General features: G+C 44.5%; 1 protein-coding gene across 2 annotated transcripts; it reads left to right on the top strand.

Annotated features, from left to right (window-relative positions):
• The first annotated feature begins 167 nt into the window (after positions 1-167).
• Positions 168-25,659, top strand: ccdc125 (coiled-coil domain containing 125). 2 transcript variants are annotated; one of them, XM_004558629.4, is made up of 12 exons: positions 168-367; positions 5,414-5,682; positions 6,069-6,127; positions 6,214-6,300; positions 8,950-9,027; positions 14,010-14,095; positions 14,169-14,251; positions 14,328-14,440; positions 15,431-15,535; positions 21,271-21,421; positions 22,505-22,623; positions 22,916-25,659. In XM_004558629.4, exons 2-12 carry the CDS (start codon positions 5,430-5,432, stop codon positions 23,201-23,203), a joined length of 1,422 nt encoding a protein of 473 aa, XP_004558686.2. In that variant the 5' UTR covers positions 168-367; positions 5,414-5,429; the 3' UTR covers positions 23,204-25,659. The 2 variants fall into 2 exon arrangements, with proteins under 2 accessions (XP_004558686.2, XP_004558685.2); XM_004558628.4 differs by having other exon boundaries at positions 5,409-5,682.
• The last annotated feature ends 2,285 nt before the right edge of the window (positions 25,660-27,944 follow it).

Below are 27,944 nucleotides of genomic sequence, written 5' to 3'. Positions count from 1 at the left end.
AACGATGAACTGTTGAGTGCAACTTTTATTTCTGTGCTGAGGTATTTAATCTTCATGCGACTACTCTTTAAAAACGATGAAAGAAGCCTGTGTAAACAAACATAACCAGTTAATATAAAAACCAGTTAATCTGACACACCGGAAGTCGTTTCGTGTTGGCGCGTGCACTGTGCTGGAGGTTTCAGACGCGGTTGGTCGCTGCTGGGCGAAAAGCTGTTTTTGGACTTTCTAATGTGTATTTTTACTTTCTTTTTTCCGTCTCCGCTTTAACTTCGCAGGTTTCGCTCTGAAACTATAGTTTCATTAAAACGGATCTTCATCCGGGTCGGAGCAGACGCAAAAGCTTACCTTTGTCTCAGGTTCGCAGGTAAGAGGAAGTCATTCAGAAAACAGCATAAATTTCAACATTTTAAAAACACTTCATATCTTTAATGCACGTTGTTTCTGTCACATGTCGTCTAATAATCATTTGTATTCTTTTGCTTTGTGTGTTTAGTCTCTGCTGTATGATAGTTTTGTTAGCCTCCACTTAAAGTAATGTAGTCAAGCTAGCTCCCACGTGCTGCAGCAGAGAAGTGATTTCAAAATAAAAGCGGCGAGCTGGCCAGCGTGATTTCAAGATGAGCAACGAAAAAGATGAGATACAGACTCATGCATAAATACAACAAAGGAATATAAATGTATGCAAAGGTAATAATTAGAAAGTAGCATTGATGCACATAATAAATTGGAGAATAAGACTGTGTATTAACATTAAAAACAGTCAAGTAGTGGTTTCTGAGTTCAGCGTGGACGTGGCTGGAGAGTAAAAACTGTTCAGGAGTTGTCCTGTGTGAGTTAGGTCGTTTGGAGGTGTGGCCCCTGATTGACCTGAGGTGCGTCTGGAGGGCAGGGGGTCAAACAGGTGGTGAGTGGGATGTGAGGGGTCACCTGTAACAGCCCTAGTTTTCCTGAGACAGGAGGAGCTGATGATGACCTCGAGTGGTAGCAGCGGGCAGCCATTGATTTTGGTCAGTGTTAATGAGCCTCTGCGCAGCCTCCTTGTTCTCTTTTGGCCCCTGTGTACCAACACCAGGCAGGAGGAGAGCACGCTCTCCACTGAGGAGTGGTGGAAGGCCAGCAGCTCCTGGTCCAAGTTTTTCTTCCTCAGGACACGGAGGAAGTGCAACTGAGGTTGGTGGCGATGTAGGTGCCCGAGAAACCTGAAGGTGGAGACAGTTTCCACCTGTTTTCCATTTTTAATGAGAGGGAGTGGACTCGTCTGTGCCTCCTGAAGTCCATGATGAGTTCTTTGGTTGGATGTTCAGTTTCAGGTGGTTTTCTGAGCAGCAGCAGGACAAATTCTCTACCTCTGCCCTGCACACTGTCTGATGTCTGTTAGAGATGAGACCAGCCACGGTGGTATCATCGGTATACTTAATGATGACGGTGGTCGGGTGGGTTGGAGACTGGGGCCGGTTGGTGAGGAGGTCTTTGGCCCAGGGGAAGGTGGCAGAGGGGATGTTCTGGTGGTCCAGTTCGTTGATTTTTGGGATTTTTGTGTTAAACGCTAAACTGTAGTCGACGAGGAGCATCCTCACGGAGCGCTTCCTGTTCTCCAGATGGCTCAGTGCTCTGTGGAGGCTGATGGTGATGGTATCCTCTGTAGGCTGGTTTGCTTTGTAAGCAGACTGGTGGGTATCGAGACAGGAGTGGAGGCTGAAAGCCTTTATTGTCATTATACGCAGTATAACAAGATTAAAAAGCAGCTCCATAAAAGTGCACATATGCTAGCACATTATAAGAAAGCCTATAATAAAATAACCATAAGAATAATATAAATACACAGCACAAGAGTGACACCGACAGTTTAAAACAGACATGAGTTCAGAGATATTTCAGTGCAGATTACTTTGGTGCAAGGTTGAGTTTGGTGATAGCTTTGGGGAAGAAGCTGTTCCTGAGTCTGTTCTGGCCCACATGGATCTGAAGCGCCTGCCAGAGGGCAGTAGGTTAAAAAGATGGTAGCCGGGGTGGGTAAGGAGGGCAGGGTGTTTCTGGCCCTGCTGAGACAACGGGAGTTATAGACGGCAGACGAGGAGGGCTGTGGGCAGTGGATGATTCTTTGTGCTGTGTTCACCACCCTCTGCAGTCTCGTCCTGTCTGCCTCCGTGCAGCTGGCGTGCTGCACTGTCACTGCATAGGTCAGCAGGCCCTCGATGGTGGATCTGTAGAAGGTCACCAGCAGTGTTTAGTTGCTCCTTCCTGAGGAAGTGTAGCTGCTGCTGGGTCTTCTTGCCTCCACTTGCTCTACACATTCACCGTTTATGTGCAGGGCGGCACAGCCTGAAGTCCAAGATGAGTTCCTTGGTCTTGGTGATGTTAAGTGCCAGGGGTCTGTAGGTAGTCTGTGATGTGCTGAGACACTGAAGTAAAGATGCCACTGAAGGCTGTGAGGTGGGAGTTGGTATATTCTCATTAACTATAGCTGCCTTTCCCAGCAGCAGGTTGGTTTTTCTAGTCCATGCTAGTTCCACTTCTTTGCCACTGATGTGCACTGGTGTGTACATCCTTCTTTCTCCTGAAGCAGATGATCACTTCCTTTGTTGTCTTCATATTGAGTGGAAGGTTATTGTCTTTAAATCACACTGCAGCTGTGTTGCACTTCCTCCCTGTAGGCAGATCAGCCTCACCACCGATGTGTCATCAGCAAATCTGACCGTGACACTGGTGTTATGTGATGGGGTGCAGTCATGTGTGTACAGGAAAGGGCTTAACAACAACCTTGTGGGGCTCCAGTGTTAGAGCGGGGGCGTGATTGGTGCTCATCCAGACTGTTAGTCAGGAAGTGCTTCATCCAGAGGCAGATGTTGGTCTGTTTGCCCAAGTTGGACATTTTGAAGAAGCCTGCTGTACAGGGTGGTGTTAGCAGCACACGCAGCAGCCATGCACATGTCCCTGGCTGTTCGATTGCACTGCAGTTTCCATTTTAAGCTATAAATGCTGACAGATTTTGCCTCAAAGTTAATGCGGTGCTGCAGTCACAGGGTGATCTACCAACAATAATAATAATTTACTGACAAAGATGCAGCAGGTTCACTTCAGTGATAACCAGCTTTCTGCCAAGAGGAAGAATGATCAGCTCGAAAATCAGCAGACCTGAGGGAGTGATGTCAGCCTTTGCAGAATAATCCGGTGCAAGCTCAGGTTCCTGCTTCCCTGTGAAACAGCAGGGCAGTGTGTACAGATGAGAGGACGGTGAAGGAAGATGTTTCTTATAGATACAGATACAAATCTGTGTGCACTGTGCAAAGGGCTCCGAGGATTAAGACACAGATGCCGTATTTATCCAGAGAGAGCAGCGCAGATCTCCTTTTGAAAGTCATTCCTGATAAATCCTAACACTGTTGTTTTCTGTATGTATCATGTTGCTTTCTTCATCCACCCTGACACTGCAGTGTCACGTTTGTCTGCATGTGTTTGATGTTCACATTCAGTGTAGGTGGCAGCATTTGTGTCTGTGCTGTATGTGGAATGGAGACTTTGAAAAAGCACTTCATCATAGGCACAACTATAACCATCTACTATAGTGCTGTTCGATATAACGATGTATATCAGATGACGATATAAAAACGTCTATCGTTTCATTTTACGCTATCGTTTGTTTCGTGGTGTCGCAAAATAAACTGTTTACGGTAATATTTGTTCATCGTTCTGATGTCACTGTAGTGGTTATATTAATAAAGTTCTCTCTTTCTCTTATATTTAATATAACCACACTACAGACGGACAAGCGCCTGTTTTTATGCGTTGTCGTTAGCAACAACGACGGTAACACCATGGTGTGTCCGCTTGTTTATGTTCCACATAAACTTTTCACAATAAAGCTCAAGATCCTGTTGAGACTTTTCAAAATAAACTGAATCACGTGAAAGAGCAGATTATTTACGGGTGAGAAGTAGAAAAGAGCCGCCAGGTGCTAATAAATAAACCTTAGACTCAAACGTTAGAACAGGCTTTTCCCCGCAGCACGCCGTGTAATAAATACAAAGAAAACGGCGCCGTTACAACTTATGTCTAAAAATGTGTAGTTTCATGCATCGGTTAAAACACTCGACTCCAGCTACATGACACGCAGCTGGAAACACTTCACGCAAGTCGAGATTCACAGAACTTACAGAAAATGTTACATTGTTGTGATTTATATCGTTATCGGACGATAGATGTCTTATATCGGGATATGAGATTTTCGTCATATCGCACAGCCCTAATCTACTATACACTTAAAAAAATGAAGCAACATGTTGAAACACATCAGATCTCGATGGGTCTTGATGTCACTCATGTGCTTGTATGTATGGCTGATACGGTCCAGGCGTGCTCTTAATGAGATGATGGATGGTGTCCTGGGGCTCTGCTCCCAGAGCTGGACCAAGGCATCACCCAGCTCCTGAACAGTCTGAGGTGCAACCTGGTGGATAAACTGAAACATAAAGTTCCCGAGGTGTTCTGTTGGATTTAGGTCTGGCAGCCACAGAGGCCAGTCAATGGGTTCAATTCCTTGATCCTCTAGGACATTGGTGTCCAACTCCAGGCCTGGAGGGCCGGTGTCCTGCAGGTTTTAGATGCGTCCTTGATCCAACACAGCTGATTTAAATGGATAAATTACCTCCTCAACATGTCCTGAAGTTCTCCAGAGGCCTGGTAACGAACTAATCATGTGATTCAGGTGCGTTGACCCAGAGTGAGATCAGGACACCGGCCCTCCAGGCCTGGAGTTGGACACCCCTGCTCTAGGAACTGCCTGGATACTTGAGGTTGACCATCGTCGTGCACCAAGAGGAACCCTCGACCCACTTCATCAGTGCACCTTGGACAGCAGGTCCAAGGAGTTCATCCCGATACCTAATGACAGTCAGGGTGCTAGTGGCTAGCCTGTAGAGGTCTGTGTCCCTCCGTGGACATATCCCCAGGCCATCACTGACCCACTGCCAAACCAGTCATAGTAAACGATGTTACAGGCAGCATAAAGTGGCTCCTCCTTCCACGTCTGTCTCTTACTTTCAGCTGTAGTTACACCCATTACTGTAACAAGTGCAGTGTGTTACTTTGCAACAACTGTCCGTGTTATCCTCACGTTATTGAACAGAAAACGAGGCTGCATTTCATGTTCCTGGAGCTTCTTATCAACAGTGTCATGCATTTTAATGTTATATTATAATGATTACATGTACCTCATTTACAATGAAACAAGGAAAAATGCCAATAAAAAATTTCTACACATTCAGGCAAAAATCATAAAAATCCCATCCAGACTTCTGTACTTGGTGTACGTAGGAATATCTAAGGACTGGCTACTTGTCTATACGCAGTATTTAAATACTTGTGTTGACCACCTGTGATGAAACCAGTATGTGGCCTGTGTCCAGTTTAGCTGGGACCTTTTTCAGATGGAGGAGCTCAGTGAGGACTGCAGCCTGAAGGATGACATGGTGGATGGGGACCTGGGTGATGGGATAGGAGTCACAACAGCACTCAGCTCCACTAGGATGAAGAGTGACAGAGTGAGCGGTCGCTCAGAGAGTCGGCTGCTCAGGACAGACCCGCTGCAGTGCAGCAGTCGAGCAGGAGAGGCCGTCTGGACTCCTACAATAAAAACTGCAGAGACACAGCAGAGAGCCCAGCGGGAGCTGTCATACTTTGGTAACACTTTCTAACATGTGTTTCTTACTGTTGTACAGAAGACACCAAAGAATATACACCATATCAGCACATTTCACCATTTTTAATTATAACTGGATTTTTTCAGTTGGACGTGAAGAAGCTTTTTGGATCAGCAATGAAATGTCTTCAAAGAACATCTGAAATCTACTCATTCACTCAACTTAGCAGTTAAACATCCTGTCCCTGTGACTCACATCTCTGGCTTTTTAGAAATATTTTACATAGTGTTTCAAATGTTATCATACGACACTAGTTACACAGCTACGCTAGCTAGTTTGGGTTCTGCAGCCTCTGCTCAGTTTGAACGTCTTTGACTACACTGACAATGTTGTCTTGATAAAAGAGCGTCTTCTGTGACTGTATAGGCTCACTCGTGGACCTGTCTAAAGACGAACTCAAGGAAAGACTACAGGAAGCAACTAAGGTAGGACAAAAGTAGAGCTAATGTAACTAATGTTGTCAACTTGATTGTAGCCTGGAAACTAACAAGTACTGCTTCTTTGTTGGCAGATGATAGATGGACTATGCTGTGAGCTTGATGTAGCACACCGTTACTTTGAAGGAAAATATGAAGCTCTGAAGATTCTGCAAGGCAAGGTAGAGCAGCACATTACAGCTTATAGTAGCTAGCTTAACTTCTTTGGACTCTATTAACAATACTTTTAGGACTTTTGCAAGACATTACGCCAGATTGAACCAAGTTTTAATATAAATTATAAAAAGAAAACGGAGTGAAATAAAAGTTTGATTTTAAAGGAGAACATGACTTAGTGTTTGGGGAGAAACCGTGGATGGACAGATCGATCCGCACTGCAGTAAACGCCAGGACCGCCTCCCACAACGCGGGTCTCGCCACTGGCGATATGAGCGCCTACAAAGTGGCCTCATACGGCGTGCGGCGCGCGGTGAGAGATGCCAAACGCAGGTACCGGGAACGTGTGGAGTCCCGCTTCCACCAGGGCGACACACGGAGTATGTGGCACGGACTATGCACCATTACGGACTACAAAGCCAGGGACACTGCGCCGATCAACGCCGACTCTGCATTCACCAACGAGCTGAATCGGTTCTACGCCCGTTTCGAGGTTAGCCAGGCGGCTAATGCTATCTACCGCCTGACTACCGAGGACAGTGACGTCATCAGCGAGAGACCGGTGACCAGCACCGCGGAGCATGACGTCCGAGCGGCACTGAGGAGAGTGAACACAAGGAAAGCGGCGGGGCCAGACGGCATCACCGGCCGTCTGCTGCGCTGCTGTGCTGACCAGCTAGCAGGTGTGTTCACTTACATCTTCAACGAGTCCCTGGCGAAGTCTGTGGTCCCCACATGCTTCAAAAGATCCACCATCATCCCTGTGCCCAAGAACAGCAAACCCTCATCCCTGAACGATTACCGGCCAGTTGCACTGACCTCGGTAGTAATGAAGGTGTTTGAGAGGCTGCTGAAGAACATCATCTCCTCCTCCATCCCAGACACTACAGATCCGCTGCAGTTTGCCTACAGATCCAACAGATCCACAGAGGATGCCATCGCCCACGTCCTACACACCACTCTCAGCCACGTGGACAAGAAACAGGGTAACTATGTGCGAATGCTGTTTGTTGATTACAGTTCAGCGTTTAACACAATAGTGCCCTGCAGACTGTTCACAAAGCTGAGGGAACTGGGACTTAACAGCCGTCTGTGTGCATGGGTGTTGGACTTCCTCACTGGCAGAACTCAGGTGGTGAGGGTGGGCAGGTGCTTCTCCAACAGCATCACCATCAACACAGGAGCACCTCAGGGATGTGTCCTCTCGCCACTGCTCTACTCCCTCTACACTTCAGACTGTGTGGCCACCCATGGCTCCAACACCATTGTGAAGTTTGCTGACGACACAGTGGTGTTGGGTGCCATCTCCAACAACGATGAGGCGGCCTACATGGATGAAGTGAAGAATCTGGCATCGTGGTGCCAGGACAACCACCTCCAGCTGAACGTCAGCAAGACCAAGGAGCTGGTGGTGGACTTCAGAAGGGGTCAGCACAGAGACTACAAGCCCATCATCATCAATGGAGCTCCAGTGGAGAGGGTGCAGTCCTTCAAGTATCTTGGTGTCCACATCTCCTCAGACCTGACATGGGCTGCCCACATTCAGGTCCAGACCAAAAAGGCTAGGCAGCGCCTGTATCACCTACGACAACTGAGGAAGTTCAGGGTCTCTCCAAAGATCCTCAGGATTTTCTATACAGGCGCTGTGGAGAGCATCCTCACACAGAACATGACATCGTGGTTTGGGAACAGCTGTGTGAAGGACCAAAAAGCTCTCCAGAGAGTGATCCGTACAGCAGAACGCTGCTGCAGGATTGCTCTCCCCCCGCTTCAGGACACCTACACCAGGAGATGCCGGACTAGAGCAGCGCAGATACTGAAGGACCCGTCCCATCCTGGCAACAAACTGTTCCAACTTCTGCAATCTGGTAGAAGGTTCCGCATCTTCTGGGCAAGGACAGAGAGACTCAAGAGGAGCTTCTATCCCCAAGCCATCCGTGCCCTAAACACACACACCCGCCCTCTCACATCATCTATAATTGACTGAGACAGGACTCTTCCAGACACTAAACCAAGGCACAATGTACATTTCAATTCCTTTAATTTTAAATATGTTTATATTGTCTATCCTGTAAAATAGTCAGATGTCTATTCATATTAATGTACAGAATTCACCTGCTTGCTGCTACTACTGCACATTCACCCAGTGTATATACTATATGTGTGTGTGTGTGTGTGTGTGTGTGTGTGTGTGTGTGTGTGTGTGTGTGTATCAGACAGAATTCAAACCAGTGCATCACAGTTCCTTTAATACACACATTGATGGTTTGGAGGAAGTTAGTTAGTCATTGGAAAAGAGAGTCTAAACAAATATAAACACTTATTTAAGCCCACAGATTTATCCAGAATAACCAAACGCAATTAGAGAAACTTTATGGCTCGTGTGTTTGAAATTAAAAGATTGACTTTACTTTGAATTAAATTATTTTAAATTTCATTGCACAAGCAGTGCCTGCCTTGTGTGCCCTCATAGAACACCACTGATTAAAAAGTATGTGCACGTCATGCATTTAATGTAAGACTGAGCCGTATGTTTCACGTGTAAAAACATTTTCCTTTAGTCAAACTGAAACTAGTTTCTGTAGTTATAAACTGCATAAAAGTCCCACAGAAATCTGTTGATGACTGAAAACTATTGTGTGTGTTGTTCACAGGCCATTCTTGACAAAGCTACAAGTCACACTAAAAGTGTGCTGCAGAAAACTGAGGAGAAAGCCAAAGCACTCGAGAAGGTAACGTCATTTCTGGTTTATATAAGAGCAACTCAATTAAAAGTACATAAATTAAAAAAAATATATAAAAGAAACTCAGATAAGGTTGTAAGGAATCGATCTGTTAGTGCTAAAATTCTTCTTTCCTGCTCAACATTCATGAACTAAGCTATTCCTGTTTAACACAACTCTTGTAAAAAGGTTTTTCCATTTGCAGTTACATGCTGACCAGAGGTTATGTTATCAAGGGGGGCTTTTGCCCCCTGTAGGGTCTCCCACAGCAAATTGGTCCTGGGTGAGGAAACAGTCATAGAGCGATTCAGAAGACCCCTATGAGATCAAAGGAACAGTTCACCCTGCCTAGTATAACATTACCGGGACCCTAAACCTAACCCCGGGAGGTTGCTCACGGGCGAACATCTGGTGGTCGGGCCTTAGCTTATGGGGCCCGGACTGGGCACAGCTCAAAGGGGCATGAGCTAGGGCTGCTCGATTATTGCAAAAATGACAATCACGATTATTTTCACTGAAATTGAGATCTCGATTATTTGACGATATTTATTTAACAATAACAATGTGTTGGATAATGACTTTAAAGATTGTCAAAAAATAATAATAAATAGTGCAAATACTGATAACAGTGCAAATGTTTGCAATATAAGAAATAAATGAAAAATGTAAACATCTGTGTTTAGTGAGCTTTGCAGTGTTGCTCTGTGGTGCAGCTACGACACCGTAGCAAAGTTTACACACTGTGTCTACTTGATCCACGTCTGACTCCGCCAACCCATAATGTTTCCACACCACTGAAGTTTTTTACCTCTCTTTTCAACCAACAGCAGTCACTCTCCTCTCCAAATAACTTCTGCTCAGCTTTCCGAGCTTCCCTCGGGTCCTCTTAATCAGCGGTCCCCAACCCCCGGGCCTCGGACCGGTACCGGTCCGTGAGTCGTTTGGTGCCGGGCCGCGAGAGTTGAGGCTCAGGTGTGAAATGTATGGTTTTCAGGGTTTTTATCGGTTTTCAGCGTTATTTTGTTATCGTCTTTATCGTTTACTCGGTTTTCCTGGGTCTTTTCACGTGTGTTATGAATAAATCTTCTTTTTTTCGGTACTGGTACTAGTTTTATTTTGTTGTATTTATCCGCGACACCTTAAAGGCCGGTCCGTGAAAATATTGTCGGGCATAAACCGGTCCGTGGCACAAAAAAGGTTGGAGACCGCTGCTCTTAATTGTTGTGACGCGTGTTCGAAATGCAGAGAGGTGCGCTCGATTTGCCACACGGAGCAGCGCGAGAGTAAAGCACGAGGGAGGGGCTAAAAATCGGCTCAGTCATTTTTAATGTTCGATTAATTGAGCAGCCCTAGCATGAGCCTATCCTCCTGAAGCCCCACCACCCGCAGGAGGTGCCGTAGGGGTCGGGTGCAATGTGTGTTGGGCGGTGGCAGGAGCGGAGGCCCTGGCAGACTGATTCCTGGGTACAGACACTGGCGGTTGGGACATGGACTGTCACCATTCTGGTGAGAAAGTTGTCTGAGTTAGTGCGTGAAGTTGAGAGGTACTGGATAGATATAGTTGGGCTCACTCTCCATTCTCCTGGAGAGGGGCTGGACTCACTGCACTGGGTGAGAGGCGGCGGGCTGGCGTGGGTACCCTAGTATTCCCTCGGCTTGCTACCTGTATGTTGTGGATTCTCCCGGTGGATGAGAGGGTAAGCGCCGAATGACTGCTCAGAGTACCCGGCCTTCTTGGGCGGGGTCCTTGAGGGTGCCCCAACTGGGGACTCTGTTGTCCTACTGGGAAACATCAACGCTCATGCAGGCAATGACAGTGAGACCTGGAGGGATGTGACTGGGAGGAACGGGAGCAGCATTTTGTTACAGGACTTATGTGCAAACCAAAGTTTGTCCTTAACATGTTCAAACATAAGGGTGTCCATAAGTGCACGTGGCAGCAGGACATCCTAGGCTGCAGGTTGATGATCGATTCTGTAATTGCATCATCAGATCTGCGGCCATATGTTCTGGACACTCGGGTAAAGAGAGGGGCTGAGCTGTCAGCTGATCACATCCTGGTGGGGAGTTAGATCAGGGGGTGGGGAGGATGCTGGACAGACCTGGCACACATAAACGTATAGTGAGGGTGCGCTGGGAAGGTTGGCAGAGGCTCCAGTCTGCGAGCTCTCAAACTCACACCTGCTTCAACAGCAGTTTGAGAGAGACTGGCGAGTCCCACAGTCTTATCCTTGGGATTAATCTTGACAGGGCAGCAGCTCTGATGCACAGGAAGTTTACCGCCTTATCTCCCATTTCAAAAATAACATTGCTTTGTTTTAAGCAATTGAGTTTCAAACTTGGATGTTGACAAAAGATTCAGGTGTTGATCATACAGAGTGGGAGAAATGGCATATTGTGTGTACATTTCCAATGGTTGATTCAAAAGCCAAGTTGTTTTGTCTGTGTTGACCTTTTTTTGTGGTGAGAGGGAAAAGAGATGGCCTGCTCCCTCAGATAAAGTGCCTCTCAGGGGTATCATTTATCTGAAAAAAGATTTCCACCAAGAAAAAAATCTAGGGTTGGTAAGTAAAAAGCAAATTTATAGTCATCCCAGACAGGTAGACCCTCATCAGCATAACTGGGGAGTCAAAAAGATGAAAAGATGCTGCCACAAAAGACCCAGAATCTCCAATCGAATGTGTCGGTTTAATAATGGCCCCCTCTTGAGTGAAATACATGTCCCATCCAGGATCTGGTAAGACGAGAGACCTCAGAAGGTTTAAGGAGGGTTTCCCCCCCAGCTGTCTCAGGTGTGAGAGCGCCCTATCTGTCTTAACTATCCTGTTAACTCCCCTAACAGGCCACGAAACAGTCCTGCAGCCCTGGTTTTATGTTACACATCTATTCTTGTACAGGGATGACAGACTCGTGCTGTGATGATATAAGTTGGAGAGCCTCCCTCTGCCAGCCCCGCCCCCACTTCCCAAATACCCTGTATGAGATTCCTTTAGAGCTCCCAGTTCTTTGAGCACAGAGATGCCCTTCTCAGTGCACCTCCCGCTGGTTGTGATCCAATCCTTCTGACAAAGATGTTGTGAGGTTGTTCTAGGGTGGCTGTAGCCCAGATGGTAGAGCAGGTCACCTACTGTCTGCTCCAGTCTGCATGCCAAATATTCTTGGGAAAGGTACTAACTCCCATGTTGCTCTCCAGTGCATCCATCAGAATATGAATGGGTATGAAAGTTAGACAGAAAGCACGTAGAAACAGCGTAGAGGTGTAAATGGGTGTGAATGGGTAAATGAGGCAAGTTGTGCTTTGAAAGGAACCTTTTTTTAATCGCAGTGTAGCATCAAGTCAGTAATGGGATGGTGATCAGGTCAGCTATGTAGCAGAGGGGGTTGTTAATCAGTTAATAGCACCAGAGGGACAACAATGAGAAAACCCCCAAAACAGGAAGAGTCTACTGGTGGAGACCACTGACTTTTTTTTCCTCCTGATTTTTCAGATTTTTTTAGTTTTGCATTTTGCAGCGATCACTGTCTCTACTAGTAGCATGAAGCAATACGTGGACCCTACAAAGGTTGCACACGTAGCCCCACTCCTCTAGGATGGCATATGTATACGTACAATGCCAGAAGCTTTGCTCTGTCTCCCATCGAGAGTATGGAGGAGATTCAAGGAGACAGGATGCAACTCTAGAAGAGCTGGACAGGGCCATAGAAGGTCCTTAGCCCATTAGCAGGATCAGTATGTGCTTCTTTCTGCCAGGAGAAACAGGAAGAGCACAGAGCTACAAAATGACCGAAATGAACAGCCGGTGACCGACCAATCAGGACCAAACTTCATGACGTCCTCTAGTGCAGCGGTCCCCAACCACCGGGCCACGGACCAGTACCTGTCTGTGAGTCGTTTGGTACCAGGAAAGAGGCTCGGGTGTGAAATGTATGGTTCTTATCATCAACTCTGTTTCCCTGGGTCTTTTCCAGTTATGAATGAATCTTCTTTTTTTTGGTACTGGTTTTATTTTGTTGTATTTATCCGCGACACCTGAAAGGCCGGTCTGTGAGAATATTTTACAGATGAGAGGAGGTTCACCCTGAGCACATGTGACTGAAGCAATGGAGAAAGACATGTTTATGTAACATCGTTCAGCGTGACTGGTTTGGTGGCATATCCATGGAGTACACAGACCTCTACAGGTCATTAGGTACTGGGATCAAATCCTTGGATCCACAGACATTGTCATATGCTGGTGCAATGATTCCTGTGTTTCTCCTGGTGCATGACGATGCCCGGCCTCATGTGCTGAGAGTGTGCAGGCAGTTCCTGGAGGATGAAGGGATTGACACCATTACCTGGCACCCATGCTTGCTTGGCCTAAATTTAGTAGAACAGCTCTGGGACATTGTTTCAGTTCATCCAGCAGGTATCATCTCAGACGACTCGGTTCAGTGAGGCCCTGGTCTGGAGGAGATGCTGCAGGACACCATCCATCATCTCATTAGGAGCATGCCTGGATGTCATTGGGCATGCACAAAGCACCTGAGAGCCAAACAAACTACCGAGCACTGTTTTGAGTTGCTCAATGAAATTTCAGACTGCTGCATAATTCTTTGATTTTCGAGGTGTCTTTGAAATCTACCCTCTACAGGTTGAATTTCATTTTGATGATGTGGCATCCTTTCATTCTTAACACATTATTCATGTCAGCATAGATATCAGCATGATGTTTTTCCCCTACTGACATCTGAAGTGGTCCTTTTTATCAGCAGTGTACTAGCAATCCAGCGTTAAATGGGAATTGCTCTCTGAGAGCATTTTTATGTTGTCAAAACAAGCATGAAAACTGTTAAAGTTTAACCAAGTCAAGGAGACGACAGAGTTGATGTGTTTATTGTAACAGACACCGACGTCATCATAGTATCAGAAAGAGTATGAAATGTGGGCGATTAGACTGTACATTTGAAAACTGATCAGAAACTGCAGATAAATCCTTCATCGCTTGCAGGAGGTGAACAGTTTGCAGTGGGAGCTCAGCTTCTCTCAGGCTCAGATGAAGAAATCTGAGCAGTCCTGGGAGCACAAGCACAACAGGTCAGATTAACTCTGCATACACTTCTGTCTCTGGTCTCTTACCTGCATCATAACGCTGCTGCTTTATGATCAGAATGTCAGGTGAGAACAAGATTCTGACTGACAAGTTGCAGGAGATGGAGAGTGAGAGCCAGCAGCTCCGAGCAGAAAACTCTGGTAAATGAGTCCAACACATGTAGATGCTTGTATAAGTTATATGTGATGCAGAGGGTTAACGTGTGTCTGTCTGCAGCCTTGAAGCGACAGTACGTGGAACTTCTCTCCATGCTGAACGTGAAGGAGCAGAGAATTTACCAAGCCACCAAACCTCAGTACAGCCTGGACACCGAGTCAGGTGTTCTGGAGGTGAGAGACGATGGGGGAGGTCGCTGGGTGGGATAGCACGCTGTGATTCTCAGCAACACAAAAGCTGCTTAAAGCATTTGTGCTGATTTGAATGTTGTTATGGCTCATCTGCTTTCTAGCATTGACTCTTTGATGCAGGAAGTCACAAACCGATCAACATCAGCACAGCTTGACTCTCTTCCATGTACACTTCTGAAGCTCATGTAAAAATGTGTAAAAACAGCTTAATTTTGATCTGTAATCGTTCATTTAGGAACGGAACAAGAATTTACCCTACCAAAGAGCACAGCAGGGCCAGTAATAGGTAAGGGTTTGTACGCCTCAGCATCTACACCCAAATCTGTGAATGCAATGAGAACGAGGCGACGTAGGGTCGATGTCATAGATGTGTCTGCTAAGAATCTCGGAGCAGTTTGACTCTCGGTGACCTCGACCTCAAGGTCAAGCTATCTGAAAGGTTTGTGGATACAAAGACTCGAGAACGAGGTGATTTGAAATGATACCATAGGTGTGTCTACGAGGAGGGCGAGGGTCCACACCAAACATCATATCAGAAACAATAAGACCTTCACACTGTTTACCTGAAGCGTGTTTACTGATTGCATGTGTTGTTACACTGAAAGGTGAATGTGTTGTCATTTGTGTTGAACAGCTATGATGAAATAAAGTTTGTAGCCCCTCACTTAATGCTTTAAAGCAATAAATAAGATCAAATATAACAAGTAAGTCGTTAAGTAGTGAATAATGATCAAATAACAAACAGTTTTGCAGTTATAAGTGTAACTGTAGCAGGAGACCACGCTACCACATACAACAGGTAACCAGGCTGCAGCTTCCAGGTGTTTCACTAAATAAGAGGAATACGTTATTAGATGCACAGCTGGTGTGTGATCACTCCCTGAACCACTCTGCCACAGCTGGGCAACACAGTTAATTATCATTAACTTGCACTTGTACTCAGTCGTATCCTTTCTAATCTCTGTTTTCCAGTTGACTGTACTGGGAGCCTGCCAGTGTGCGTTTGATACTGAACCGTGTCCATGTAGTCGGACTGCTGCTGCCAGCAGGAAGCAGTTGGTCCAGTTACAACAGGAGGTAAACGTCATGTAACTCTGTCACTGCACCAAGTTCCAACTTTTGTTCTATTCGGGTCAGTTATTATCATCTATGCATCGTTCAGTTTGATTCATGGATTTAAAAAATGTTGAATATTCAAAATATTGGTTTTGGAACTGGTTAAAAATATAACAACAGCTCGTGTCAGAACAAACAACCAAACATCCTCCAGCTTCTGTCTCCTGAGGGGCTCCAGGCAGGGATGCCCACTCTCCCCTTCACTGTTTGCAGTTTTTATCCAACCACTAGCAGCAGCAGTTAGACAGGCTGCAGTAATGAAAGGCATCAGATGCAAGAATGTAGAACATAAAGTCAGTCTCTGTGCAGATAATGTGTTGCTTTCACAAACCAATCTCTCTGAGATAGTCACGCTAATAAACTCTTTTTCAAGAGTTTCAGATTATTCAATAAACTGGTTAAAATCTGTAGTTCTTCCGTTGAATTGCTCCTTCCATAATTCTTCTTCTGCCCCACTGCAATCTGGAAATATTAAATACTTAGCTATTAATGTTTCTACTAAGCTTGCAGATTTAACTAAATTAAACCACATCCCAGTTCTAAAGAAAGTAGGAGACGATCTGGCTAGATGGAAATCTCTACCCATATCACTCATGGGAAGGGTCGCTGCAATAAAAATGATTGTCTTGCCAAAAATAAATAAATAATTCTCACTGATCCTGAGTGAACCATCACCAGACTGGTTCAGATCTCTGGATTTGTCCATTTCTAAATTCCTTTGGAAAGATAAACCCGTGTATCAGATTAAAAACACTACAAAGGACCAAGGACAAAGGACTAGATCTGCCTAACTTTCAACAACACTTCTTAGCCCACAGGCTTCATCTCAGGATGGTTTAAACACACCCTCTTAGATGAGCCCTGGGCAGATGTAAAACTTTGCACTAATCCAGAGATTTCAGACCATTTATCAGCTCAAACATCAAACGACATGATGCTTTAAAAGCATCAACATCAGCTCTTCTCTGACAGCATGGTGGGAGTTTGTAACAATGACGGAGTCTTCATGCAAACGCCTATCTGGAACAACCCTGACATACTACAGAACAATGATATGATAAACTCCCAGATTGGAGTTGTAAACCCCACCCCAACCAATCACAGCAGATGGCCCCGCCCCTCCCTGAGCCTGGTTCTGCTGGAGGTTTCTTCCTGTTAAAAGGGAGTTTTTCTTTCCCACTGTCACCAAAGTGCTGCTCATAGGGGGTCATATGATTGTTGGGTTTTTCTCTGTGTTATTGTAGGGTCTGCCAATATAAAGCACCTTGAGGTGACTGTTGTTGTGATTTGGCGCTGTGTAAATAAAACTGAATTGAAAATAAAGGAATTAAATACTTGGAACATATATTCAAAGGAACAGATATTATTCCGTTTGGCAGTAGTTATACAAAATGTGTTTAACAAGAAAAGACTTCAGAATATCAACTAATTAAATCTATAGTAAAAAAAGAAATTTAAGCCTGGTCAAGTCAAATTACAACTACCACCAAGTGCGGTATAATTCCTTAATTTCAAACCCCCTAAATTACTGTCTAACATATATAGGACACTCTATAAAATCAATGAATCAATATGCCCTCCTGTTGCAAATGGGAGGCGGATCTATCAGTCAGCTTAGATCAAAACTTCTGGTCTCAACATGTTTAAAACCTTTCAAGTGATTAGAAATCTACAATTACAATACGCAATACTACACAGAGTGCACCACACAGGTCAGCAGATGTTCAGCAGGGGTTTTACAACAACTGCTTACACTGTCAAAACAATATACATGACAATTGCATCCACGCTCTAGGTTCAGAGGTTTTGGTGAAGGATATGTGAAGACTTATCAGAGTGTCTGAAATGCAGCATTCCAGCCTCCCTTTTAGTTTGCTTATTGGGCAACTTATTATGTCCCTGTGGAGATGAATACAGTCCACATGGCTCTCACTGTCCTCATGACGGTCCTCATGAACTGGTGCACCAGGCCTCCCCCGGCACCTGATCCAACTCACCATCAGATAGTGATCAGTCGACAGCTCAACCCCTCTCTTCACCAGAGTGTCCTGCACACATGGTCGCAGCTCTGATGACACAATTACAAAGTCATTCAATCATGATGTTCATTATGGACAAACTGTAACAAAACGGCGCTCGGGTTCAGATCCAGGAGGCTGTCCAGGTCTCACTATCATCGCCCAGCGTTGAAGTCTCTCAGTATGACAGAGTCCCCAGGTGGAGCACCCTCAAGGACCCTCTCAAGGACCCTGCCCAGGGACTCCAAGAAGGCTGTGTACTCTGAACTGTCGTTTGGCGCACAAGCACAGACGACAGTCAGGACTCGTTCCCTGACCCAAAGGCGAGAGAACAAACCCTCTCATCCACTGGGAGAAACCCCAACATACAGGCAGCAAGCCGAGGGGATACTAGGATACCCACCCCACCGCCTCTCACAAAGGGCAACTCCTGACGGAGACAGAGTCCAGCTCCCCTCCAGCAGACTGGTTCCAGAGCCCGAGGTGTGCTTGAGGTGAACCTGACGCTTTCTAGCCGGTACCTCTCAGCCTCACACACTAACTCCTTCCCCAGAGAGGTGCCACTCCATGTCCCAGTCGCTAGTTTTGGTAGTCGGGGATCAGCACCCCAGGGCCTCCACTCCTGGCTGATAAGGTAGCGATTCACGCTACCTTATCAGCCAGACCAGGGACCACGAGCTTCCCCAGTCCCCCAAACCCCTGACAGGCCATCACCCTCCTCCCCCTCCCTTTCTCCCTCCTCCCCACACCTGAAATTCACTGAGGAGATGATGGAGCGGGTCAATGCTGGGCTCAGATCTACCCCCCGGCCCTTTTTGTCCCCCATAAACCCCCCACCAGAGCAGCCAAAGGTTCGTCATCGAGCCCCGCCCTCAACAGAGCAATCGAAGTCACATTGCCCAGCCTCGCCCCCCTTAGTTCCTCCTTACCACCTTCATGCTCTGTCTCCACAGTCTGATGTGTGATGTGTGGAGGGTCCGGGCTGTGAGGATTATGGCAGTGGTGATTTTTCCCAGGAGAAGCTGGGACCCTGTTCACTAGAAGGTTTTAAAATCTCTGTACTTTCAGGTGACAGGAGACATGTGGCCTGGTCAAAACACAGAGAGCTGCACTCTAAAAGATCTTTAAACATAGTAAACATACCTTGTGTGCCACAGACTGCTCCCAAACACGAGCGGCCAAGTAATACCTCTAAAACACTTAAGTTGGCTTTATTAAACGTTAGATCTCTAGCTGGGAAAACATTTTTAATTAATGATTTAATCACTGAGCACAGCCTTGATTTTATGTTTCTAACTGAAACTTGGTTGGACCAAAGTAACAGTGGAGCTGTTCTCATCGAGACGACCCCTCCTAACTACAGTTTTATCAGTGAGGCCAGGGTGAGCAGGAGAGGAGGAGGGGTTGCTGTCTTATTTAATGAATCATTTCAATGTAAGCAGCTATCTCCTGGAAGTTTTCAGTCTTTTGAATATGTGGCTTTACAGCTGAAGGCCCCATCCAAAGTTGTGTTTCTTAATGTTTACAGGCCTCCCAAATACTGCACAGACTTTTTTAATGACCTCAGTGAACTGCTGTCTGTGATCTGTGTTGATTTTGACTGTGTAATTATTGTTGGGGATTTTAACATCCATGTTAAATCCAGAGCAGTTTCAGTGCTGTGGTTCTGTCTGAATACAGACAGAACCACAGCACTGAAACCGCTCTGACCAAAGTGTTTAATGACATATGTCTGAATACAGACAGTGGAAAAATGTCAGTCCTAGTTTTACTGGATCTCAGTGCAGCATTTGATACAGTTGACCACAACATATTACTCAAACGACTGGAGAACTGGACAGGTCTTTCAGGAACTGTACTAAACTGGTTCAAAACATACGTAGAAAACAGGAAATACTTTGTATCAATAGGTAACTTCACATCTGAGCAGACAAGTATCACATGTGGAGTTCCCCAAGGTTCCATCTTGGGACCCCTTCTGTTTAACATTTACATGCTCCCACTGGCACAGATTATAAACAACAACAAAATAAACTATCACAGCTATGCAGATGACACACAAATATATATCACAATGTCACCAGGAGACCGAGGCCCTGTGCAGGCTCTTGGTAAATGCATTGAGGAAATCAATGACTGGTTGTGCCACAATTTTCTCCAGCTAAACAAAAACAAAACTGAGGTAATAGTCTTTGGCGCCAAAGAAAAACGATTACAGGTCACCAGAGAACTTCAATCTATACATCTAAAAACCACAAACCAGGCGAGAAATTTGGGTGTAGTGATGGATGCAGACCTAAACTTAGAAAAACACATTAAGACAATAACAAAGTCAGCTTACTATCACCTCAAGAATATTTCAAGGATAAAAGATCTGATGTCTCAACAGGACCTGGAAAAACTAGTCCATGCATTCATCTTTAGTAGGCTTGATTACTGTAACAGCATCTTTACAGGTCTACCTAAAAAATCAGTCAGACAACTACAGCTCATTCAGAACTCTGCTGCTCGAGTCCTCACTAAGACCAAAAAAGTGGACCACATCAGTCCAGCTCTGAGGTCCTTACACTGGCTGCCTGTCCGTCAGAGGATAGACTTTAAAGTTCTGATGCTGGCCTATAAAGCTCTGAATGGTTTAGGACCAAAATACATCAGTGACCTCCTGACCCAGTATGAACCTTCCAGATCCCTCAGGTCATCTGGATCCGGTCTTTTATCAGTTCCCAGAGTCAGAACCAGACACGGAGAAGCTGCATTCAGCTTTTATGCTCCTTATATCTGGAACAAACTCCCAGAAAGCCTCAGATCAGCTGAAACACTCAGTTTATTTAAATCCAGGTTGAAGACTCACCTGTTCTCAGCTGCATTTGAATAAAGCACCAAATCCACACTTTAAGCTTAAATTTCAAAACTTACATTTAACTACTGATTTTATCTACTGTTCTGATTTTATCTGTTTTGATTTTATCTACTGTTTTTTAATCAATTTTAAATCATGCTTTTTATTGTTTTTGTTTTTTAATGTCTCTGTAAAGCACTTTGAATCACCTTGCTGTTGAATTGTGCTATATAAATAAACTTGCCTTGCCTAATATACATATACAGAAGATCATTCAACAGCTACTGATTAAACTCAGATGAGACATGAGTCTTAGCATACATCAAACCTAATAAATCAACATACAAACCACATTATTAACATGATCAGTCACCATATTATGACTCACACAAGGAGGTTTTTGTATTCCTGTGATTCCTGGTTGGTGGTTGGACAGCACGTCCCTGTCTTAAGAGGGCAGACCTGGCAACATATGACATTACTGGAGTTTAGCAAAGTCCAACATTTTCAAAAATTAGATCTCCCCTCATTGGTCTACTATCATTCAAACTTAAAGGAAGCCTTAATATTTAGGAACAGTCATCTCTTCTTATTCCAGAATTTGGTTTCCTTTCTCTTCTTACTCGCTTAAATATATTTGAATAAGATATTCTCCCCAGGACCCCTCAGAAGGGGGGCGTCCCAGTTTTTGTTTCATCTGTTGTCTTTATCGAGGTTTTCTCTTGAGTGTCAGTCATTAAGTAGTTCCTCTTGCACTCGGTGCACCGTGTTCAGGGTACATCTGTGTCCACTGTAATGTTTACCGTGGTGTGAAGCGTTAGTGTTTGTATGTTTTACAGCTGGATGCTCAGCGCTTAAGGAAAGAAGAGGCCTTGATGGTTGCAGATGCTTTTCGCATCGCCTTTGAACAACAGCTGAGGAAGCGAAGTGAGGAGTTCCTGCTCGTAGCCGAGGCCAATATTAAGAAATCAAATCACTCTAAAGCTGAAGGCAAGTCTGCTGTCAACATAACGTCCTACACTAACTGGATCGTTTGCTTTTGGACTGGTTCTGGGTCTTCTATAGCACCTTTCTACTCTTCTGAGCACTAAGAATTTTACACAACTTGTGCATTCACCCACTCACACACCAACTAACATTCACACGCATTCATCCTCCGATGGATGCATCGGAGAGCACTTTGGGGTTAGTATCTTGCCCAAGGATATTTGGCATGCAGACTAGGGGAAGCCAGGAATCGAACCACCAACCTTCTGATCAGTAGATGCCTGAGACTAGGGCTGGGCGATATGACCCAAAATTCATATCTCGATATTTTTTAGCTGGATGGCGATATAAGATATATATCTCGATATATTTTTTTAAAGCCATAAAGTAAGAACAAAAAGAGAGTTCTTAGTCAAAGCTGTGTCCCAGATGTCACACTTTTATTAACATAGAGCAGATGTACATAACATTTTCTCAAAAATAAATTATGAGCATTTATTAAATAATAATGCTCCATAAATAAAAGAAAACAATGTTGTTTTTGTGCATAACAAAAAGCTCACAATTATTAGGTGTTCACACAGCTGGTCAGAGAAACGACTCTCCCCCGACCCACACAGAATCAGCTGCAATAACTAAAGATACACATGGACTTGATTTATTATTTTAGGTGAAAAAATAAAAATAGTGCACAAATACTTAACAAGGTACTAAAGAAGTACAAAGACAAACACTGAAACCCCCTAAAAAGCTCAGAACAGAAGCTGCCACTGATGCGCCTCTCGTGGCAAAGCAAAAACTAACTTGTGTATTGAAGCCACGCAAATTTGACCTCCGTTCAAAATAAATGTCGATTTTTTCCGTGGAATAACTTTGGACAAATCAGACACAGTCACTGATGGAAGCAGTTTGTTTTAAGTGATAGTAATTATGCAGAGGACGGTGGACATTACGCTCACTTGTCTTCATTTGTCTGTTCGGACATCAAAGCTAAAGGAAGCTGGCACGGGAACGTTTGCACTGCGACAGTGAAAACGATGTAAACAAATCATGTTACAAATGCTTCTCAATCTGTTTTGTCTACAGGTGCCAACAAGAGTCCTTTAATAAGTGTAAGTAAGAGGCTGAAGGCATTGCTCCCCTCTGGTCTGGAGATGAAGATGCCTGATGAACATTTAGAGACTCTCTACAAGCTGCTGGACTTGGTTAGTATCTCGTCTAAGATCTTGTTGTCGTGAGAAAGAAAGAGATCGAGGCCCCACCGCTGCTCAGCTTCTTCTGCAAAAATATTTCTCTGTGATAGAACGGTTTCATCAAGAAATGTTAATTTATAGAAAAACTCCGAAAATTTAAATACAAATGCTCGTCTGTAACCTGACAACGAAAGAAGTCCACTAGTGACCAACCGTCTGCAACAAAGTGATGTGCAACAAGCTCTGTGGGTGGGCCTTTGTAACAAATGTTATTTGACTTTTAATACTGTGTTTTCTGGTGTAGCTGAACGACAAGGAGGAGGCCCTGGCCCACCAGAGGAAGGTGAGCATCATGCTAGCCCACAGCGCTGAGGAGCTGCAGAGACAGTTGCATATGGGTTCCAGTTGCCAGCTGCAGGACCCACCAGAACCCAGGATTCAACAGAAGCAACCCCAAGCTCCACTGGAGAACCAGAGCCAGTCTCAGAAAACATCTGAGACATCAGAACCTGAGGTTGAAGTGTCATCAGAGTGCAAACTCCACAGTCCACCACAGCTCTCTGAGTCCAGGACAGAATCAGAGGGTGTGTGAGGCTCATCAAAGACTAGCAGTAAGGTACTGGCTAATTACAGGAGCTGCAGCCAGTTATCGTCCTGATCTCCCCACATGAGGAAATACACTGAGGGTTCTGTCTGAGCACTCGGGCTTTACTCTGAAGTCCCAAACTGTGACAGGTTCATTTGTGACCTGTCCAGAGTATACCCCAGTCCTATCATGGCTGGAGATGCATTATATGTTGCATTGCATGTTCATCCAAAATTATAATTTTATCTTAGTCTGTAAAATCAATTGCTTACACAACACATAACACAACATCAGCTCTTTGCAAGCATTTGAAACCAAGGCTAGCGACGGCCCAGAGTGGCGTTAATGTCTCCTAAGCAAAGCTCTGCCATCCCAGCCAGGCAGGCCGTCTGATTATCAACCTGCCTGTTATGCAGTCAGCCTCATAGAGCTGAGATAGACAAAAGTACTGGGCTACCTCGTTGCCTTTGAATTCAGGTGTTTAATTCCAGATCTTAGCCACGCCCTCTGCCTTTATATTTCATCCTAGAGTCTTTCTCACTGAATTTGAGGGTGATACTGTAAGGTTTGATCCATGATCAAAAATTTCTTCCTCCTAAATGGTCTCTAATCAGCTGTGAGTTGTGTAATTGCAGAGTGAAAGTGGAACCACACAGTCATGAAATGACAGCATGCAGGAAGTTACAGAGCAGGTTCAGCGAGTGCTGCGATGCCCACTGTGTAAGCGTTGCTGTGTCAGTGACGCGTGAGCTCTCCTGGCATGCATATGAACAACATGCAGGAGTGTATGCAGCTGCTGTAGGTGTGACACGTAGGCTCTGGGGCCATCGTGGCTCAAGAGTTGGCAGTTCGTCTTGTAACCGGAAGGTTGCCGGTTTGAGCCCCGGCTCGGACAGTCTCGGTCGTTGTGTCCTTGGGCGAGACACTTCACCTGCCGCCTGCTGGTAGGTGAATGTGAGAGTGAATGAATAGTGGAATTGTACAGCGCTTTAAGGGACCTCGAAAAGCGGCATATAAATGCAATCATTATTATTATTATTATTATTATTATTATTATTCTTGTACTGTTGTCCACATTGCATCTGTGCAGATTCTAAAGCATGCTGTGGCTTCTCCTCTGCTCACACACAAAGGTCAGCTGGGAAACACTGGGTCCTGCTATGATGTTATTTTGACACTCACCACCTACTTAAGCATTGTTGTACAGACCATGTATCAACAAGCTTGAGTGTTGGCTTGGCTTCCAAAGTCCCCACGTCCCGATCCAGTCGAGCTACAGATCAGGGATCGAGTCCATGCCTCGACAGGACAGGCAGCTACAGAGAGGCACCAACACAATATGAGGCAGGTGGTTCAAACCTGACCAGTGTAGGTTAAAGCACTGAGAACAAACAAGGAAAATGAACATACATGAAAACTCGATTATGATCTGGACTTTGGCTGATTCCTACAATCGAAAACACGTGTTTGGGTTGCTGGATCAGCTGTTCAGGTGAAGGACAGGTTTGTTTTTAAGCTGGAAGATGACATCTGTCGTTTAACCTGAAACTGCAGCTCAGGAAGTAACCAGCAGAGGGCAGTGTTTGTGTGTGCGTCTCTGTGCGTTCATGGCTGTGGTACCTGCAGCTTCCAGCTTTGTGTCACTGAGCTAACACTGTGTTATTGACATCTCTGTTCATCTTTACAAAATATCAGTACTGTAACCCTGAGATATCGACATTACAGTTTAATTTAATGCAAAGAGACGATCGTTTATGGTGGATTTCAAACTAAAAACAGTCAAAATGTTTTTATTATAGTTTCCAAAAATGATAAGTGAACCATGTGATACTCAACCACAGATGTTTGTTCCTGACAGCATGAACATGTCGTTTAGTTCCTCATCATGGTGCCACATACTTTGAGGTACCCGTCACTACACCCGAATAACAGCTGACTCTGCCCGTTTCATTGGTTTTTACATTTATATTTACACCAAAGGAAAGACGAGTTACAGCCCTGCATTTCTCATCATTTCTCAAACTGCTTCACTGATTCCTCATTTTTGCTGATAACGACTTGCACATAGTTCAGTATACACCAGTGCAAACTGACTTTGTGGATTTTAACCATTGAAACATGTGAAGTTGACTGTTTTTACATTTGTATGAAGTATACATGTCTTCACAAAGAGCGCGGTGGAGTGATTTTCAGCTTTGAAATTAATTACTGTTAAAGTAAAACTTTGAAGGATTGGAGAGCGAGCAGTGAAACCTGTAATCTCCAAATCTGTATTAAAATGATTTGAACAGAGAAAGAATCAGAGAAGTACAAAAAAAGAGCTTTCAGGGGTTAAAACTCTGATACGAACCTCGTGCAAAAGATGTTATATGTATAAATATATGCATGTGTGTGTCTCTCTGAGACGTTCACAGCACATCTTGTTTGTGTACAAAGTAAATCAATAAAATAAATGTTTTTCTTGACTCTTTGCTCGAAGTTCCAGCTGCTGCTTCAGCAAATGAAGCCAATAAGACAAATGTCAGTCATCACAGTTCACCAGTGACACCAGTGACTGGATTCTTTAATCAGCCTGTGACTACTTCCTGAAGTGATAGCTAGCATCTGAACTCTGTACTGTGTCATTTCCACCTCCTGTGTCTGCCCCATTAGCTTCAGATAATGGCCAAGCTTTCCACACAGGCTGGCCCACAGCCTTGGAGCGCTCAGCATCACTGATTGCAGGCATTCTGGGAATTGGACTGACAGCAACCAAATAAATGGAATGAGAACTGAATTGCAATAGGAGGTAATGCTATGGAACAAACACGCTGTAAAAGTGAAAGGAAATCAGCATGTTGCAACATTTAGTCATTATTTCTATTTATTCATTTATTTGTAACTGAAAACATCCAGGACAAAACAAAAACACCCTGTTTAAAAAACAACTGTGAAAATGATCATGTCACTTCATTTTATCCTCCACTGAACCATCTGCTGCACACTGACAACAACATGTTTCCCTTTGAAATGAACCAAGTTCATTTTTTAAAATTCTTTCATTGGTCCTTCAGGTAAGAATCTCATTTCTAACCGAGACCTGACATCATGGCAGCAAAGCTCAAACACACTTGCACCACATAACTACTCTGCACAAACATGTGACACAATAACAGATCATTAACAGAAACATCCACGCTGACTAACAGAGTTCTTCCTCGTTCCTTTACGGTGGACTTAAACTCCCCCACAGTAACACTGTCCAGGAAACAGCGCATCTAAAAGCCTTTTTCCTCGTTCTGTTCAGATTTTTGGGACAGTCAGTTGTATGATACGATTTTACACATATAAACACGCGAACACGTTACTTTTACATTCAAATTTTATTTGTCACGTACACAGTCATACACAGTACGATATGTAGTGAAATGCTTGGACAACTGCTCGTGACCTAAAGAAAACAAAAAAGGAAAAGGCTATGAATAAGATAGGAAATAAATATGAAAAATTAAAAAGGGTAAATTTAACTAGGAAGGAATAAAATATAAATTAAGGTTAAAAATGAAATAACTGTACAACACAAATTAGAATGAAGGGTAAATTTAACTGGGAGAATAAGATAAAATATATAAATTAAAGTTGAAAATAAAATAACTGTACAACAAAATACACAATATAGAACTATATAAGAATGTATGAAGAAATATAAATATAAATAAATATATACACAATAACAGCAGCTGTACAAGTATTAACTGGAAATGAAGAATATAGTGACCAGTGTTGTGCAAAAACAACAACAATTAATCACTTTACATTTTAAAGTAAGTATTAGTTCATCATATTATCAAGTATACAGAATTATTGCAGTAACAGTTACTGACGTGGGTCCTGTTGCACTGGGCCCATATTTGTGATGTGACTGAAACTATGAGTGTTTCTCCACACGTCCACATTTTTAATAGACTCATGGATCGAAGGTCGTGGCTGCATTTAAACATGTTGCTAATGCTTCTGAATCTAACATCCCAGATGCCCCATTCTGGAGGTGGATTCCTGGATTAAAATGACTTTTGTCGTGTATTTGTGAGCAATGAACTTTCCCGTACTGACAGGCCGTGGCTGTGGGTCGCAGAGCCAGCCTCCTGCCCTCCTCTGCACGGGAACAAAAGCAGAGATGCAGTCAGGAGCTTTATGGGCCGCCTGCATCCCCAGGGCACTGTATGTGGGGCACCCCGAGCCTCCAGGACTTTCATGTTTTGCACTTTGTAAAATATTGACACTCCCTGGGCTTTCAAAACTGCACCATTGATTGGCGCTTAAGCCTCGCAGCTGGACTCTGACCAAAGCTGCTTCGTATTATTGGCGTGATTAATTAAAAAGAAAATGGTTTTAGCATGGCTGGATACACAGACGGGCTGCAGCCGCGACATGGTGGGACATGGCATTACATACAGACGCGTTTGCTCGCATGCACACGCATGAGCGGCGTACTGCGATGGCTGAAGGGTGAGGGGAGGTGTATGAAACACATTAACCCACAATGCACTGCTGAGTTTTGACAGATCCCTGCTTCAGGGCTGCTGAATTCATGAGCCATTACTCCTTCTCCTAGTTGGTGCATTATGTTCCATGTCATCTGCTATTAGTGGTGCAGTGACTGACATCCATTGAGAAAGCCGGTGCTTTCTGACACTGGCCAGCTGATGGGGCCAGCGTGGTGTTCTTGGGCTACGATGAAGCCACATTGTTGTTTTGTTTCCAGGCC

Source organism: Maylandia zebra, linkage group LG12 (genome assembly GCF_041146795.1).
Source record: "Maylandia zebra isolate NMK-2024a linkage group LG12, Mzebra_GT3a, whole genome shotgun sequence".
Taxonomy (NCBI): domain Eukaryota; kingdom Metazoa; phylum Chordata; class Actinopteri; order Cichliformes; family Cichlidae; genus Maylandia; species Maylandia zebra.
The sequence above is the reverse complement of the archived record's forward strand: the minus strand, read 5'-3'. Positions and strand labels throughout refer to the sequence as shown.